Source organism: Sus scrofa, chromosome 2 (assembly GCF_000003025.6).
Source record: "Sus scrofa isolate TJ Tabasco breed Duroc chromosome 2, Sscrofa11.1, whole genome shotgun sequence".
NCBI lineage: Eukaryota > Metazoa > Chordata > Mammalia > Artiodactyla > Suidae > Sus > Sus scrofa.
This window is the reverse complement of record NC_010444.4, coordinates 7440941-7455631: the sequence shown is the minus strand read 5'-3', so window position 1 is coordinate 7455631 and position 14691 is coordinate 7440941. Positions and strand designations below refer to the sequence as shown.

Below are 14691 nucleotides of genomic sequence, written 5' to 3'. Positions count from 1 at the left end.
TCTCTTTGGGACGGGCATCTTCACACGCCCTCACAACCCTCGCCTGCTGGTACACACTCTCACTCGCCCTCGTGCCGGAACCGCGAGCCGCAGGAGCCCCCACAGACCTAGATCCCGGGAAAACTCTCCCGCCCCTCATTCCCGCGCCCAGGCGCCCTGCGGCCGCTCCCCCTGACTCACCTTCGCTGCAGAACTTGCCGCCGAAGCCCGTGTGGCTGCAGTCGCAGCCCACCTCGCCGGGGGCCAGCACGGTGCAGAGGCCACCGTTGGCACAGGGGTTGCGCGCGGGGCGCACAGCGGGTCGGCGGCGGCGCCGCGCAAGCCCTGGCTGCCCAGCAGCGCGGGGGGTCGCTCGCCCAGCTTCAGGTTGGCCAGGAGGCCGCGGAAGGGCGGCTCGTACTTGACTGTGCTGAGCGTGAGCGCCGAGAGTCGCACGTCGGGTGGGATGCCTCCCACGAACAGGTCGCTAGCCACCTGCATCTCCCGCCGCTTGGAGCGCACCTCGGCGGCACGGGCCTCTCCGTCCACCGCCAGGGCCGTGCGGCGTGCGTCGCGGGTCAACAGCACCATGTGCCAGCGGTCGTCGGCCACTGGAGTGTCCAGTTGCAGCGTGGCGGGCTCGGCGCACGAGAGCGTGAAGCGCAGCCGCAGGCGCCCGTCCACCAGCAGTAGCTCCAGGAAGTCGCAGTCGCCGCCGTCGTCCAGGTAGAGCAGCAGCGCGCGCGTGGCGTTGGTGCGCAGACTGAAGCTGAGCTCGCCGCTGCTCGCAGCGCCGGCCCAGCGCGCGTAGCGGGCCCACTGCCCCGGACCGCCTCCGAACTCCAGGCCGCCCGCGCCCGCCGCCAGCGTCAGCAACAGCAGCAGCGGCAGCGACGGCGGCCGCCACGGGCTCCCGGCGCCATGCCTCTGGCGGCCCCGGCCCCGCCCGGCCCCCGGCCCCGCTCAGGCTTCAGAGCCGCGGGTGCATGGGGCGGGGAGGGGGCCGGGCGCCCCCGCGCCGAGCGGGGCTCCCTCGCCGGCTCACAGTGCCATGGGCTCGGCCGCCAGCAAGGCGCGCAGAGGCCGGGTGCCGGCTTCCCCGGGGCTGCGGCGGAGGCGCCCCTCCCCCGGTGCGGGCTCCGACGGAAGATGGGGGAGGGAGGCCTGCGGGGAAACGGAGAGGAAAAGGTTAATGAGAGACTCCGAGGAGGGAAGGCGTTGGTGTCCGGCTCCCCCGGCCCCCCACCCCCGGCGCCCCGCACACCAGCAAGGGCTCAGTTGTTTCCCTTTAGGACTAGAGGATCCTGGCCAACCTCAGAGGGTCTCAAAGAAAGAGACACCCCACGACGTGGGTACTCGGGGCTCAACACTTGGCGGGTAGGAGATGACACTTACTAGGGCCATAATTGATTAGAGATGTGAACAGGTAGGGAGATAACACCTCAAGTCCAGTAGGTACCCACACGCCCTCACCCTTGCCTTCCATCAGGACCAGGGCCAGCTCCTGTAGGTGAGGCCTAGAGATTCCATCACCGCAGCCCTGTCCCCTCTGAGCCACCCCACCTTTGTGTATGGCTCCCACCACCAGCCAGGGCTCTCTCATCAGTTCCTGACGCTGGATAATGAAGTTGCTACGTAATTCATTGGGATTAATTAAATGCCAATTTGTCAGTGTATCACTGGATAACCTGACCGGGAAGGGGGCAAGGGAAAAAAGCCAGTTAGGACCCAGGCATCCAGGTCCCAAGCTCTCTCTGTCCATGCAAAGACACAGGCATCTGACTCCGTGTCGCCAATTCCCCCCAAACCAAACATTCACCCCGTCCCTGGACTTCAACCCCTGACTCACCAGCCCACATCCTTCCTGAACCTAAATGTCTGTTACCTTCAACCGCCAGCTCCCGGGTCTTCAGCCTGGGACCTGGGTCCATACCTGGGTTCTCGTCACCCCTCATTTCCACCCTCCTCCCCATCCAGGGCTGGGGGAGCCACCAGGAGGCAGGCAGGCTCATTTGCATAAAATTGCCTTTCTGAAATGATTACCCTTGTAACGGGCTGTCAGAGAGCAATTTATACCCCACGCCAGGGAGGGGAATTTGCATCTCGTTAAACTCCAAGTCGTAATTATTTATATCCAACAACCCTCCTGAATATTGCATTGATTTTATTTTGGGGAGGGAGGAAGGGAAAGAGGTGGGGAGAACCCTGAGAGAGGAGCAGGGAAGGACCAGAGTTTAGGAAAAGATGGGAAAGGGGAGGGGAAGAGGAAGAAAAGAAATCTCACATGAAAAGTGACAGAGACAGACGAGTAATAGAGGAGAAAGGTGGCCTGATGGGGAGAAAAGGAAAGAGAAGATAGAGAAAATTAAGTTCCAAGTTGAAACAGCATTTGTCAAGGCCCTGGATGCTGAGTATTTTTACTAATGTCATTTTACTAATCACTCTGAGATGTCCTATTATTCCCATTCACGACAGGGGAAGCCCACATAGGGAAGTCTAGGGACTTGGCCGAGGTCACATAGCCCTGCCAATGGGGAACTGGGACTTTGATCCACGTATGTCTGACTCCAGCATCTCCACGAAGGAAACAGAGGGCAGGGCAGCCACAGGTGCGGCTCAGAGAAGTGTGACCCACAAGAAGAGAAGAGGGGTGACTTGGGGAGAGAGAAGCTTGGATGTCTGTGGTTCCCCCCTACATGGCAGGAAGTTATGGGATGAAAGGAAAGAGAGAAAGCTGGGGGTCCCCTAAGAAGCCAGAGTGAGGGGTGAGCAGAGAGTCTTGGGAGGGCAGGGATGGTTGGAGGGATAAAGATGGGGCAGAGAAGCCCTTAGGAGGCTGGCCGTAAAGTCTGGGGAGCCATCTCCAAGAGAGCCTCAAAATCGAGCTCTCAAGCCCTTCCATCCAATTTCTTCTGACTGCTGTCCCCCGCCCCCACCCAGTCCTGTAGGCTCCAAGAGGCACCGGTCAGAGGGCTGCTCCATCCCAGGCAGGGAGGGAGGCCATCCAGGCAGGCAGCCCCCTCTCCCTCCCAGCTCTGTCGCGGTTTATATATAGCTTTGCCACTGCCTCTCCTCATTGGGTAATAGAGATAATTAACATGCGCGGGCTAATTAGCCAATCAAATTAAATGCAGCACCTGCTTCCAGCCTGATTGACGCCCTTACCCCCACACACATTCACCCTCGCCCCAGCCCAGGGCAAGGGAGAGGGACCCTCAGGCTTGGGGGAGGGAAAGACCAAATGCCCCCTCTTGTTCAGAAGGGACAGCCAGAGACAGCCAGGAGAGACACAGCCCCAGTGGCCGGAGAGTGACATCCTCCCGCCCTCCCCCAGCCCCCAGGGTCTGCGTCTCCAGCTGGCCTTGCCTCTCTCTCCCGGCCCCCTCCCCGACCCCGGACACTATTTTGGGGAGGGAATTAATTAGCTATCGATTTCTGCTGGCAGAGGGAAGAGGATTCCGTGCTGCTGTCCACTCTCCCCTCAGCTCAGGAAAGGGGGGGATGAGCTCCCCCGCCCGCCCCCCAGCCCAGTCCCATGGTCGTACTCATGTCCGCCACCCTCTTGAGAGGGGATCTTGCTCGCAAAGCCTAGAGGGAAAGCCTCCCTCACTCAGGAAGCTGGCAGAGGACAGAGAGTGAAGGAGGAGGAGGAGGCCTCCAGAGGCTCCAGACACCTGGGCCCTAAGAGCCGGAAGGAGTGTCCCCTGGCTGGGGGTGGGAGTGGCCGTGGCAGAGTGGATAAGAGCCCCGGAGGGGATGGCTTGGCTAGTCTCTAGGTGCCCAGAGGTGGGGGAGAGTGTGGCAACGGAGGAGCGCTAGGCACAGGCACGTGCCCCTGAGCGACACGGGGCCAAGGCTGGGCCTGCCGCCCCTCAAGGCTCGTTACTCATTCTCCCCACAGCCCACAGCTCTGCAGTGCTGGCCAGCCTGGCTCAGTACCAGGGGCACGGGGGCTGCAGGGCCGGCCAGGATGAAGCTCCGGCCCTCCCTCTGTCCTCTCTCCAGGGACCCAGAGACCCTTGGGGACAGCCTGAGGCTTGTGAGGCAGAGAGATCCCCAAGAGGAGCCTGAGCTAAGCGGACACCTGGGTCCTCCCCCCCCACTGCCCGCACCCCACAATTCCCAGGAAAGCTGCTGCTTTTCATCGCTCTGTTCCCTTCCTTCAGCCTCCCCCACCCCAGGACCAAGTTCCTGCTGAACAGCCTCCAGCCCACCCCTCCTCCCAGGACACGGGGGGGGGGGGGGGTCCTGCTAACCTAGGACAATCCCTCCATCCTTCCTCAGCTCCTGGTACCCAAATCTCTGGCCTCAGATCTCCTCCCCCTGGGCCAAGGCCATTGCCTCACACAACTACATCAAGTAAGTGGTGTCCCCTGGAGTTGGGCAAGGCAGAGTTCCCTCCCCCAGGCTCATGCGATGCAGTGGATGCCCTGCTGCACCCACAGTGTCCAAGCCCCGCCCCCCCAGGCCGACTCTTCTCCAGTGGCCACTGCCAGCGCAGGGACATTTGCCAGAGCAGCCTTGGGACATCCTGCCTGCTGACTGACGTCAGTGCAGTGCACCCTGCCAGCCACTGCTGGCCCAGGGCCACTGTTCCTCTAGGGAGCTGACCTCTCCCCTGCCATCTGGGATTCTGCACCCAGCCGGCTCCCTAGCGCCTCTACCCACAGGGGGACTCTGTAATCTTGAGCCAGTGGTGGGCGCTAGAAGGGGTAGGGGTCTGTGTGACTCAGCTGCTCCAGGACCTCAACTCACTCTCTTCCCCCACAGCATCCTACCCACAGATCCTGTCTGGGTCCTCATAAGTGCAAGCCTCCTCTTCATCGCCCCACAGCCAGGCCAGCGCCCATGCATCTGGGCTGCAAGCTTTAGGCTCCCCTCTGTGCCACAGGGACCAGCCTGGATCACCGCCATTAGATAAGTCTTGTCTTATCTAATCTTCCAGTTCTAGGAGGTAGTATTGTCACCCTAGGCTTACAAACAGGGCACCTGAGCTTTGAATGATGGATTCATTTGCCCAAACGCAGGTAAAGGGCCAGCTGGCTCCAGCAGTCACGGCCTTTCTTCTACCCTGCAACGTCGAGAGGCCACAGGGCGGTGTCAGGCTCAGAGCTCACCCGTCTCTGACCTGAACTTCACAGGGATGCCTGCCCCCTTCAGACAGCCCAGACTCCGAGTTTGCCCTGGAGATGAACAAATAGAGACCTCACAGCTCATGGAGTTTATCCCTCTCGTTTTTTCTTTTCCTTTTTTTTTTTTTGTCTTTTTAGAGCCACATTTGCAGCATATGGAGGTTCCCAGGCTAGGGGTCAAATAGGAGCTACAGCTGCTGGCCTATGCCACAACCACAGCAACGCGGGATCTGAGCCGCATCTGCGACCTACACCACAGCTCATGGCAACACCGGATCCTTAACCCACGGATCAGGCCAGGGATTGAAGCTGCAAACTCATGGTTCCTAGCTGGATTCATTTCCACGGCGCCACAACGGGAACTCCCCTCTCGTTTTTTCTGAGAAGGAAACTGAGTCCCAGAGAGGAGCAGCAACTGACCCGGGGCCATGGAGAAGAGAAAGTCGCTGGCCTTCCATTCCAGATGCTCCCCACTGTACCCACAATTCCACTCCTGAGCCTTCTAGCCTGACCAGCCCAGACTGAGTGAACAGATGTGAATCCAGGGTGAAATCGTCTCTACCCACCCTGGCAGAGTGCCTGGTCAGGGTGGCTCTTCTCTCAGTGGGCACTCAGCCCCTTCTCTGGCCACATCTCCAACACACACACAGACAGACACACACACACACACACACACACACACACACACACACAGAGCCATGGGAACGCCAGCCTCCCTCTGGCTCTCTCTCCTGATGCCAGCTCCCTCTCACGCCAGCTGGGAGTGTGACAGCAGGGGCCTCCCCCAGGCACCAGGGAGGAAGAGCTGGGTTTACACACATTCTGGTGGCCCCAGAAGGCAGCCCGTGGACAGGTGGGAGAAGTACGTGCTACAGGGAGGGAAATTTTGGCTCGAGCTAGAGAGAAACTTGCTGGCAACCCAAAGCATCCAACAGTGGAGTAGGCTGCCTCCGGGGGAGGGGGTGAGTTCCCCGTCTGTGGAGGTGTGTGAGCTGAGGCTGGATGACTACTGCTCAGAGAGGCTCAGAGGGGGCTCTTGAATCATAGGAGAGGGGACATCAAACTGTTTGAGCTCCGAGGGCCCTTTCAGTTGCCAAAGGTATTTGGGAAGGGTCCTCTCTCCTCCTGTGAATAGGTCTTACCTCCCCTTCCTGCTCCCTCCATCCAGCCCTCATGACCTAGAAGTGACAAGGGACGACCTCAGGCAGGTCCACATCCAGCCACACCTCAGCAGAGGGCAAGAACAAACCCAGACAGTGCAGTGCTTAGAGGCGCTGACTCAGGGGCATGGGTTGATGCCAGCACTACCCCTTTCTAGCTGTGTGGCCTTGGACAAGCTGCTTAGCTTCTCTGGGCCTCCATTTCCTTATGTGTAAAACAGAGATAATAGCAGTGTTGTCAAAATTAAGAGTTAATATATGTAAAGCACTTAAAACAGTGTCAAGCAGAGGCTAAAGTGCAAAGTATGTGTTATAGCATTAATCGCTTTTTTTGGCTGCATCCACAGCATGCAAAAGTTCCCGGGCCAGGGATCAAACCTGAGCCGCAGCAGTGACCCCAGCCACAGCAGTGACAACGCCAAGTTCTTACCACTAGGCCACCAGGGAACCCCAGTAATCACTTTTTAAACTCCTCATCTTAGGAGTTCCAGCTGTGGCTTAGTGGTAATGAACCCAACCAGTATCCATAAGGATGTGGGTTTGATCCCTGGCCTTGCTCAGTGGGTTGAGGATCTGGCATTGCTGCAAGCTGCGGTGTAGGTCGCAGATGTGGCTCAGATCCAGTATTGCTGTGGCCTGGGCATAGGTGGGCAGCTGCAGCTCTGATTAGACCCCTCGCCTGGGAACTTCCATATACCATGGCCCTAAAAAGCAAAAATAAATAAATAAATAAACTCCTCATCTTAGCATTTTACAGTTTGCAAAACACCGTGTGTCTCACGTTTCCTTTGAGTCTCAGGAGGGCCTGGTGAAAGAAATAAGCAAGGCAGGCCTCATAGCTGCCCCTTTGCAGATGGGGAAATGGACACTCAGAGAAGAGAAGGGGCCTCTGAGTGTCAATTTCTGTGGGACAGGATTCCATGGAGGAAGAGGGGGTTGAGGTCCTGAGAGCAGCTGAGTCACCCGGATGCACCCCCTCTAGCTCCCATCACCATGGGCTCAAGGCTGCAGTGTCCACCTGTGGGTAGGGCCCCAGGGAGTTGACTGGGTGCAGAATCCCCAAGGTCACACACTTGTAAGTGGCAGAGCCGGGACTCAGATCTTGCCCCCTGTCCCAGGCCTTCCTCTACCGTGCGAGGGGCTTCCTCCGACTCCGGAAGGTGGGAGAGGAACAAAAGGGTCTGGAGACTAGTGGAGGTCCTATAGTAGCACAGCTGGGAGTGGGTAGGTGTGTGTGGCGGGGTGCCCCTGAGCAGGTGTCTGTGGACATGGAGAGAAGCATGAAGGGGGCTGGGCACAAGAGTGGCAGCTCAGCGTGTGCATGATGAGGCTGTTGCCAGGTGTGTGGGGCTGAGAAGATGGGTGGGTTGGGGACCGAGGTGCAAAAGAATGACTCGGTGGAGTGGGGGCTGGAGCACAGGTGCCTAGGAGCTTGGGGGTAGGCGGCGGAAGGGGTGCTCACCCCTAGGCCCAGCCATTGCTGTGCACAGCTGACGGATGATGCCCCAGGTGGGCACACCCCAGCGACGTGGAGAGAACAGATGGTTTCCAGGGGCAGCCTTGTGAGTAAGCATGAGGTTCCTAAAGGTATCCACGACAGGTGTATATGCGCATGCGCTTGTGTGTGTATGTGTGTATGTGTGCATGTGTGTGTGTAAGGTCATGACGATGATAGAAATAGCTGCCATTTACTGGGGGCTTTCTACATGGTTGACAAATAATCAGACAAAGTAAAATTCACAGGGGGAGTTCCCTGGTGGCTCCGTGGATTAGGGATCTGACACTGTCACTGCTGTGGCTTTGGTGGCTGCTGTGGTGAGGGTTCCATCCCTGGCTTGGGGACCTTCCCCCTGCTATAGGCATGGCGGGGGGGGGGGGGGAGAAAGTGAAGTGCACAGAGTGCTTAGCACAGGGCCAGACTCACAGTAGATACAGTGTACAGGAGTACCTTGGAGAGACTGCGGGTTCGATTCCAGACCGCCACAATAAAGCTAATATTGCAATAAAGCAAGCCACCCGAATTTTTGTTTCCCAGCACACTGTACTGTAGTCTCTTAAGGGGGGGAATAGCATTATGTCTAAAAAAGCAATGTACATACCTTATTTTAAAATACTTTATTGCTAAAAAAAAACGCTAACCATCATCTGACAACAAAAGATTGCTACAAACCTTCGATTTGTAAAAAAAAAAAAAAATACATCTGTAAAGTGCAATAAAACAACATATGCCTGTAAATACAGCTGTTACTATTATCATTGTCATTGTAATCATCTCACCTAGTCCTCAAAAGAACACCATCAGTAGGTATGAGGAACCCCTTTTTACAGAGGGTGAAACTGAGGCTCAGAGAGGGGCAGAGCTGAGCCCAGGCAGCCTCACCCTCACCGCACCCCACCGTGTTAGACGGCAGAGATGGTTTGTAAGGATCAGCCAGGTGCCAGGCACGTGCCAAATTATTTGTTGAATGAGTCTCTGAGAGCGGGAGCCCTGCCGGTGTGGACCGTGTGGATGGGGCCAGGCGGGGGGCCACCCGGCAGAGGGAGCAGCAGGGCGGGTGGCGTGTGCTCGCACTGTCCATCGGGGTGTCCCCATGAAGACTGGGCATGAATGGGCAGCGTGGCTCTGGCTCCAGGCTGGGCCGGGGTCCATGGGTGAGGATTAGGGCTGGGGGAGGAAGGCACCTGAAATGGGAAGGTTATGGGGAAGGCCAGGCGTGGCTGAGCGCTGGGCCAGACCAAGAGGGACTGTGATCATGCGCACGAAGGCTGGGACAAAGCACTTGGGACCAAGAGGAGAACGTGGTGCTTAATGATGGGGGCTGCTATCTGGGAGGAGAGGGTGTGTCCCAGGAAGGGAAGAGAACAGGTGTCCCTGTGTGACTCCGAGGGGGTGAATGGGTGGATGGGGGGCTGTGTGCTTCTGAGGGTGAGGGCCGACCCTGCAGTGTCGTAGGGGCCATGAGTGTGTCGTGTGCGGGAGAGCAGGGCGCCTGGCGGAGGTCTCTGAGGCAGGCAGCGAGGTGGCTGTCTCTCTGGGCGGGGAGTGTAGGCGGTGTGCTGCCGGGAGGTGTATTGTGTACGCAGGTGTGTGTGCCTGTGTAGGTGTGTGTCTGGGTGGGTGCCACCGAGCATATGTATCAGTGTCAGGTTGTCTGTGTCACTGACAAGGGCAGGTGGGAGGGAGAAGCCGGACCTGGATGGAGACTGAGAGCCTGGAGGGGAATGAGGGTCCCCCACGGCCCCTCCAGAACGCAGCCCCCTCCTCTCAGGACCCCCGAGTGTGGATTCAGCAGCCAGGAGAGGCCCCAGCTCCAGGAGAGAACTCCCCAGCCAGCCTGCGACTGCCAGCCTCCGCCTGGCGGTCAGTCCCGCCCACCCCTGTGGATCTGAGGACAGGCTGGGGCTGAGAACACCTCCTCTAGAAGGAATGAACACCTCCTCCCCAGCCAGACTCTTCTCCCTGGCCCCTAGAAAGATCCAGCCCAGGCTCGGATGCCAACCTCCCTGGAGACATCCCTGGAGGCAGGAGTTAGGGACCCCAGTGGTCAAAGCGCCCGCAGAGCAGAAGGCCTTACAGTTAACAGATCAGCCGACCTCCCTCCTCTGTCTTCCTCCTCTCTTTCTACTTCTCTGGCAGGAGACAGACGGCAAAGCCCTGAAGTCTCCCCTCCCCTCAAAGGAACACCCAGACCCTGGGAAGGTGGTCAAGAGGGAGGGGCAGGAGTGAACGGGAGGTCCTCGCCCATCCGACCCCACCCCCCCACACATAAAAAACCCTGAGTCTGTGGAAGGCAGCCCCAAGGCACTCAAGAGGACCGGGGACCCAAGACCCACACCCTGAGGTTGAGTCCATCCCTCCAGGTCTGAGCAGCTTCCCCCTCCACCTCCAGGCACCAAACCCCAGCCCTGTCCCAGCCCCTGCTGGCTTAATGAGGGACGGAACGCCTTCGCCTAGGACTCAGGTGAGGGTCGAGGGTAAAGAAGACAACAGCCCCTCCAGGCCGATTTTGCCTCCAAGGGCCCCTCAAGGCGTCAAGGGCTCACACCCCAGCCCAAAGAACCCCGGGGCAGATGGTCCCCTCAGCTGGGGAGGAGGCTAGGACAGGAGGAATGGTCCCCTCCTCTTTAGGGGTGGGGGAGCAGCCCGGGGCCCTGCAGCTTCCTCTCCCTGCAGCATTCTCTGACCATAACCCTGTCGCCGCCCCCAGCGCATTCCCACCCCAGCACAGCCCCCTCCTACCGATTTCCCAGTCTCCCTCTCTCATCACCCCCAACCTTCCCCCGCAAGCTTCCGCTCCTCTCCCTCAGGCCCCCCATCTTTGCCGGCTCTCCACTGCACAGACCCATCTCTGCCTTGAACACCTTGGCACCTTCCCCTCTGCTCCCTCCCAATAACCTCCTCTCCCCTTGGCTCCCATCCCCCAGTAAAGCCGGGTCCTCCGAGCGGGGCCCCCCCAGGATGGAGCCCTTGGCCTGGCCCCTGCTCCCTTCCACTTCTCTCCTTTCCCCTTTCCAGCCCTCTTCTCTCACGAAACCAGTTTCTCGCTGGTTTCTCCCTGCAGACCTTCAGAGCACAAGAGCTCCCCAGCCCCTCTGACAGAGCACTGCTTGCTTTCAGCGGTTGGGGCTAGCCTAGGCTGGGGACCCCCCTCTTCGGAGCCTCCCTCACAAGCCCTCTGGGTGCCCCTCCTTCTCGCCCCATTCCTTCCCCTCAGCGACCCTCCCTCCCACCCCACCCCCTCCATTCACCCAGGCTCAGGGCCAGTGACCCTTCCAGAGGGAGGCTTCGACCCCCAACCCCCCCCAGCTGCTTAGCCGCCTCGCTGTCATCCAGCCAGTCCTCTCAGCGCGGCAGCGCCCCCGCCCCCCCAATCCATCCTTCCTGCCTCCCCCGCCCCTCCAAACGCTCCCCTCCCCCGAACTGCTCCCGCCCCCCGCCCCCCGCCCGTTTCCGCCGCAGCACCCCCCACCCCGTACCTGGTTCTAGGGGCACCAGGAGCTGGAGGGTGGGGATCAGAGCCCCGGGGCCTCCCCGTCTCCGGCGGGTAGTAGAGCCAAGGCTAGCGGTGTCGGCCGCCTCGCGCCTCTCTCGCTCCCCACGGCGTCCCCGCCCGCCTGCCGGTCCACCCGCCCAGCCGCGGTGCCGCTCGAAGGAGGATGCTCCGCGAGTCAGGGCGGCTGCTCCCGCCGCCGCATCCCTGCAACACCGACTGACGGCAGCATCAGCACCAGTGCCCGCCCCCCAGATGCGCGCATTGGACCACGCTGTGCTAATGGACGAGCGGCACAGCCAATGCGAAGGCCCAGAAGCCGCCAGTCCCGCGGCTCCACAGGCCCACCTCCCACCCCCGGGAGGGACCCAGGCGTCCCAGCCTCAGGGCATCCGAGCTCTTCCCCGCTTCTCGCGGTCCTTAGCCCTGGCGCACAGGCCTCCAACCAGGCAGACCCCCAACCCAGCCCCAGTGCCTTTTCCGGAAGCCCAGGCGCCCCAGCCTCTCGCCCGCGGGTCCCGCATCCCCTGGCGGGTGGACCCATGTGGCAGAGCCCAGGGCTGAGGCGAGCCGAAGGGGAGGTTGAGGCCCCAGACTTGGGGCAACCAGGGAGCAGGACCGGTGCGGAGGCCCGGGCCGCAGCGCCCTCTGCTGGCTACGCCCAGAGGCGGCCCCGGACTGCCTGGAGCCTAGGGAACCTCGCCTGCGGCTGCTGGGGGCCTTTTCCAGGCTTTGCCTGGAGGGTCCCACGGCCTAAGGGGCCCCTCGCCGCCGCTAGAACTGAGGAGGGAGGGTCTTTGGTGGGGAAAGGACGGAGGTGGTGGGGGAGGGAAAAGCAGAGATGGAGGTGGAGTAGACCCAGAGGTGTGAGGTTTCCCACCCCTACCTCATGGGAATCCCCGAGTTTGAAGCCTGATTCCCAGTCCTGCCTGGAAGTCTGGCCTGAGACAGAAATAGGTTTAGGGGGCAGGGCACCGGCGCACACTACCGGGACCTCTGTAGGGACGCTGGCGGCATCTCCCTTCTCTGCTCTCCCCTCAATCAGGAAATTCAGAGTGAATGTGGCGCCGGGGTGAAGGTTTTCCCTATGAGGGCGTCTGAATCGCTGCGCGAGGGTGTGAGTGTGGACGGAAGTGGACCCCTTCACTCAGCCAACCCAACGTGGACCTGGCACCTAGCATGTGTATGCAAAGTTGGACACTGGGCTTCTGAATGATGGTGAGTGTGTGTGTAAGACCATTCTGCCAGCTCACTCCAGGACCCTGATTTCTGTTGCAGAGTCTGTGATCTGCACAGCCAGTGGTAGCTGGCACTTCCTTAGCTAGAGGCAACCTGCAGGAATGCTCACATTCGAACACCAATGCGCGCATGGGCACTCGGGGGTGTACTCACAGCCGTGCACACCTATCCGTGTGCACACAGGCATTCCCAAAGGGACACACAGGGACACCTGCAGAAATGCCCCCCTCCCAATAGAACAACACTCAGGAAGCACATCCTTGCTCAAGAACATACACAAGCTTGTGCACACAGGTGCTTGAGGCAAATACATGCCCAGGGGAACAGGTGTACACAAAGGACCGGCCCACGAGGTCGTCCTGCGCCCCCCCGCCCCTGAGTGCAAGGTGGTCAATTATTGAATAGATCCATAGGGACATCCCCCCACCGCAGGTCTCCCTCCCCAAGCTGTGGGGGGATGAGAGGGGGACCGGGGCTGCAGGACCCTAGGGGTTGGGAAGAGAGATCCCTGAGCCGGTTCCCACACTTGGGGGGGCCCACTCTGACCTTGGAGAGACACTCGGGATGGCCCCACCAAGGCTACCAGAGGAACCAGAGAATGGGAACTGCTGAGTCAGGGCCTGTGGATATGAAATTGCCTCTCTGACCCCAGATCCCACAGCCCTGCCCCTCCCCCACGCTCCTCTTCCTGCAGCGCCCCTCCCACCCCATACACACGCAGACTGGTCCAGCCAGGCACCGGGGCATAGATAGACAGACAGACAGACAGGTACAGCGACTCATAGAGACTGTCTCTCAGACCCTTATAGATGGTCGTGGGAAGGGATGGGGGTGGGGGCAGGGCAAGATGTAAGTATGAGCACTTGTCTTGGTCCCCACCCCCAGCTCCCTGGGCCACCTTTGCCCATCAAGGGCAGGGAAGGTCACCTAGCAGCTGCTGTACCTCCCTGCCCCTCCCCCAGCTACAAGGATGTCTCCCCTGACCCATGTCCAAGGTTCAGCCTGCTGGATGTCGCTGGGACCCTCCACTTCAAGACACCCCCCCCCAACAGTCCCCACCCAACATGGTCATTCCCCTGTGTACAGTCCAGTGAGGACACATGGTGCAGGGGAAATGCAGCAGATACAGCATGCGTGCCCATGCACACACATGCATACACACACACAATGTGCAGCTCATCCACCAAATTCGCACAGGCAACCATGAAAAGGCAGCCACACAGCACACTCCCAGGTGGAGCAGACCTGTGCGCGTGGACGCAAACACACACACTGGGACGAGGCCAGGCTGGGGCTGGGGGAGCAGCAGGGAGGGGGCAGACCAGGCTGCAGGGATGGAGGCAGCGCGGGAGGCAGTGCAGGGAGCGAGCTGCTCTTCACAACACAATCGCCGTCTGTTGTTATAGCAACTCAGCCCCCAAATCGTGAAACGGATATTACCGCTTCGAGAGGGGGAAGGGCTGGAGGGGGCTGGGGACAGGAAGGAGGGGCAGTACCGAGGCCCCAATGGGAGACTTCGGGGGGAGGGGGGGGCGCAACAGGGGGCAGAGCTGCAGCTGAGAAGTAACAGGGTGGGAGGAGGAGGTACCCCAAATGAGTAGGCCTGGGGGAGTGAGGTCTCAAAGAGCAAGATGGGCATGGGGTCAAGGTACCTTGAGGGAGGGGGCTGAGGCCATTGCCAGGGCCTCAGATCTTGTGCTTGGCAGGTAAGAGTTGGGGTGCTCAGGCCTCCACCCCCAGGACAGCCTGAAGTTGCTGGAAGACACACCCCACCTTGAGAGGGGTGCTGGGGAGGCGGCGCCCACTCTCAAACTGCCATCTAGAGTCTCCTGTCCCCAGGATGGCCTGGCCCAGCTTGAGAACCTCTCAAAGACCCCCCCACACTCCATCTTCCTCACCCAGACCGGCCTTAGCAGTGGCCTTAGCCTCTCTCAGGCAGTGGTGACCCCCAAACCTCCATGCTGCAAACTTGAGAGGGAAGAGCTGGGTTGGGAGAGGCTGCCGGAGGCTGAGAGCAGGATCAATATGCATTTCCTCTGGAAGTCACTGTCCTTCCTGCTGGCAGCAGCCCTGGGCCTGGAGGCTGCAAGCCCAAGGAGTACAACCCGGCCTCCCTCCTCCCCCACAGCCAGCGCTCTGGGCTGCCCTCTCCTTCCCACGATTCTCTGTAGTGAGCTCCCCGTTGCTGGA

General features: G+C 60.1%; 1 protein-coding gene across 1 annotated transcript in view; it reads right to left on the bottom strand.

The window, feature by feature from the left end:
* NRXN2 (neurexin 2) overlaps positions 1-861 on the bottom strand; it is a 99410-nt gene extending 98549 nt beyond the window's left edge. The window contains 2 exon segments of the mRNA XM_021082873.1: positions 181-291; positions 294-861. Coding sequence (XP_020938532.1) covers positions 181-291; positions 294-570 — 388 coding nt within the window. The 5' untranslated portion in view covers positions 571-861.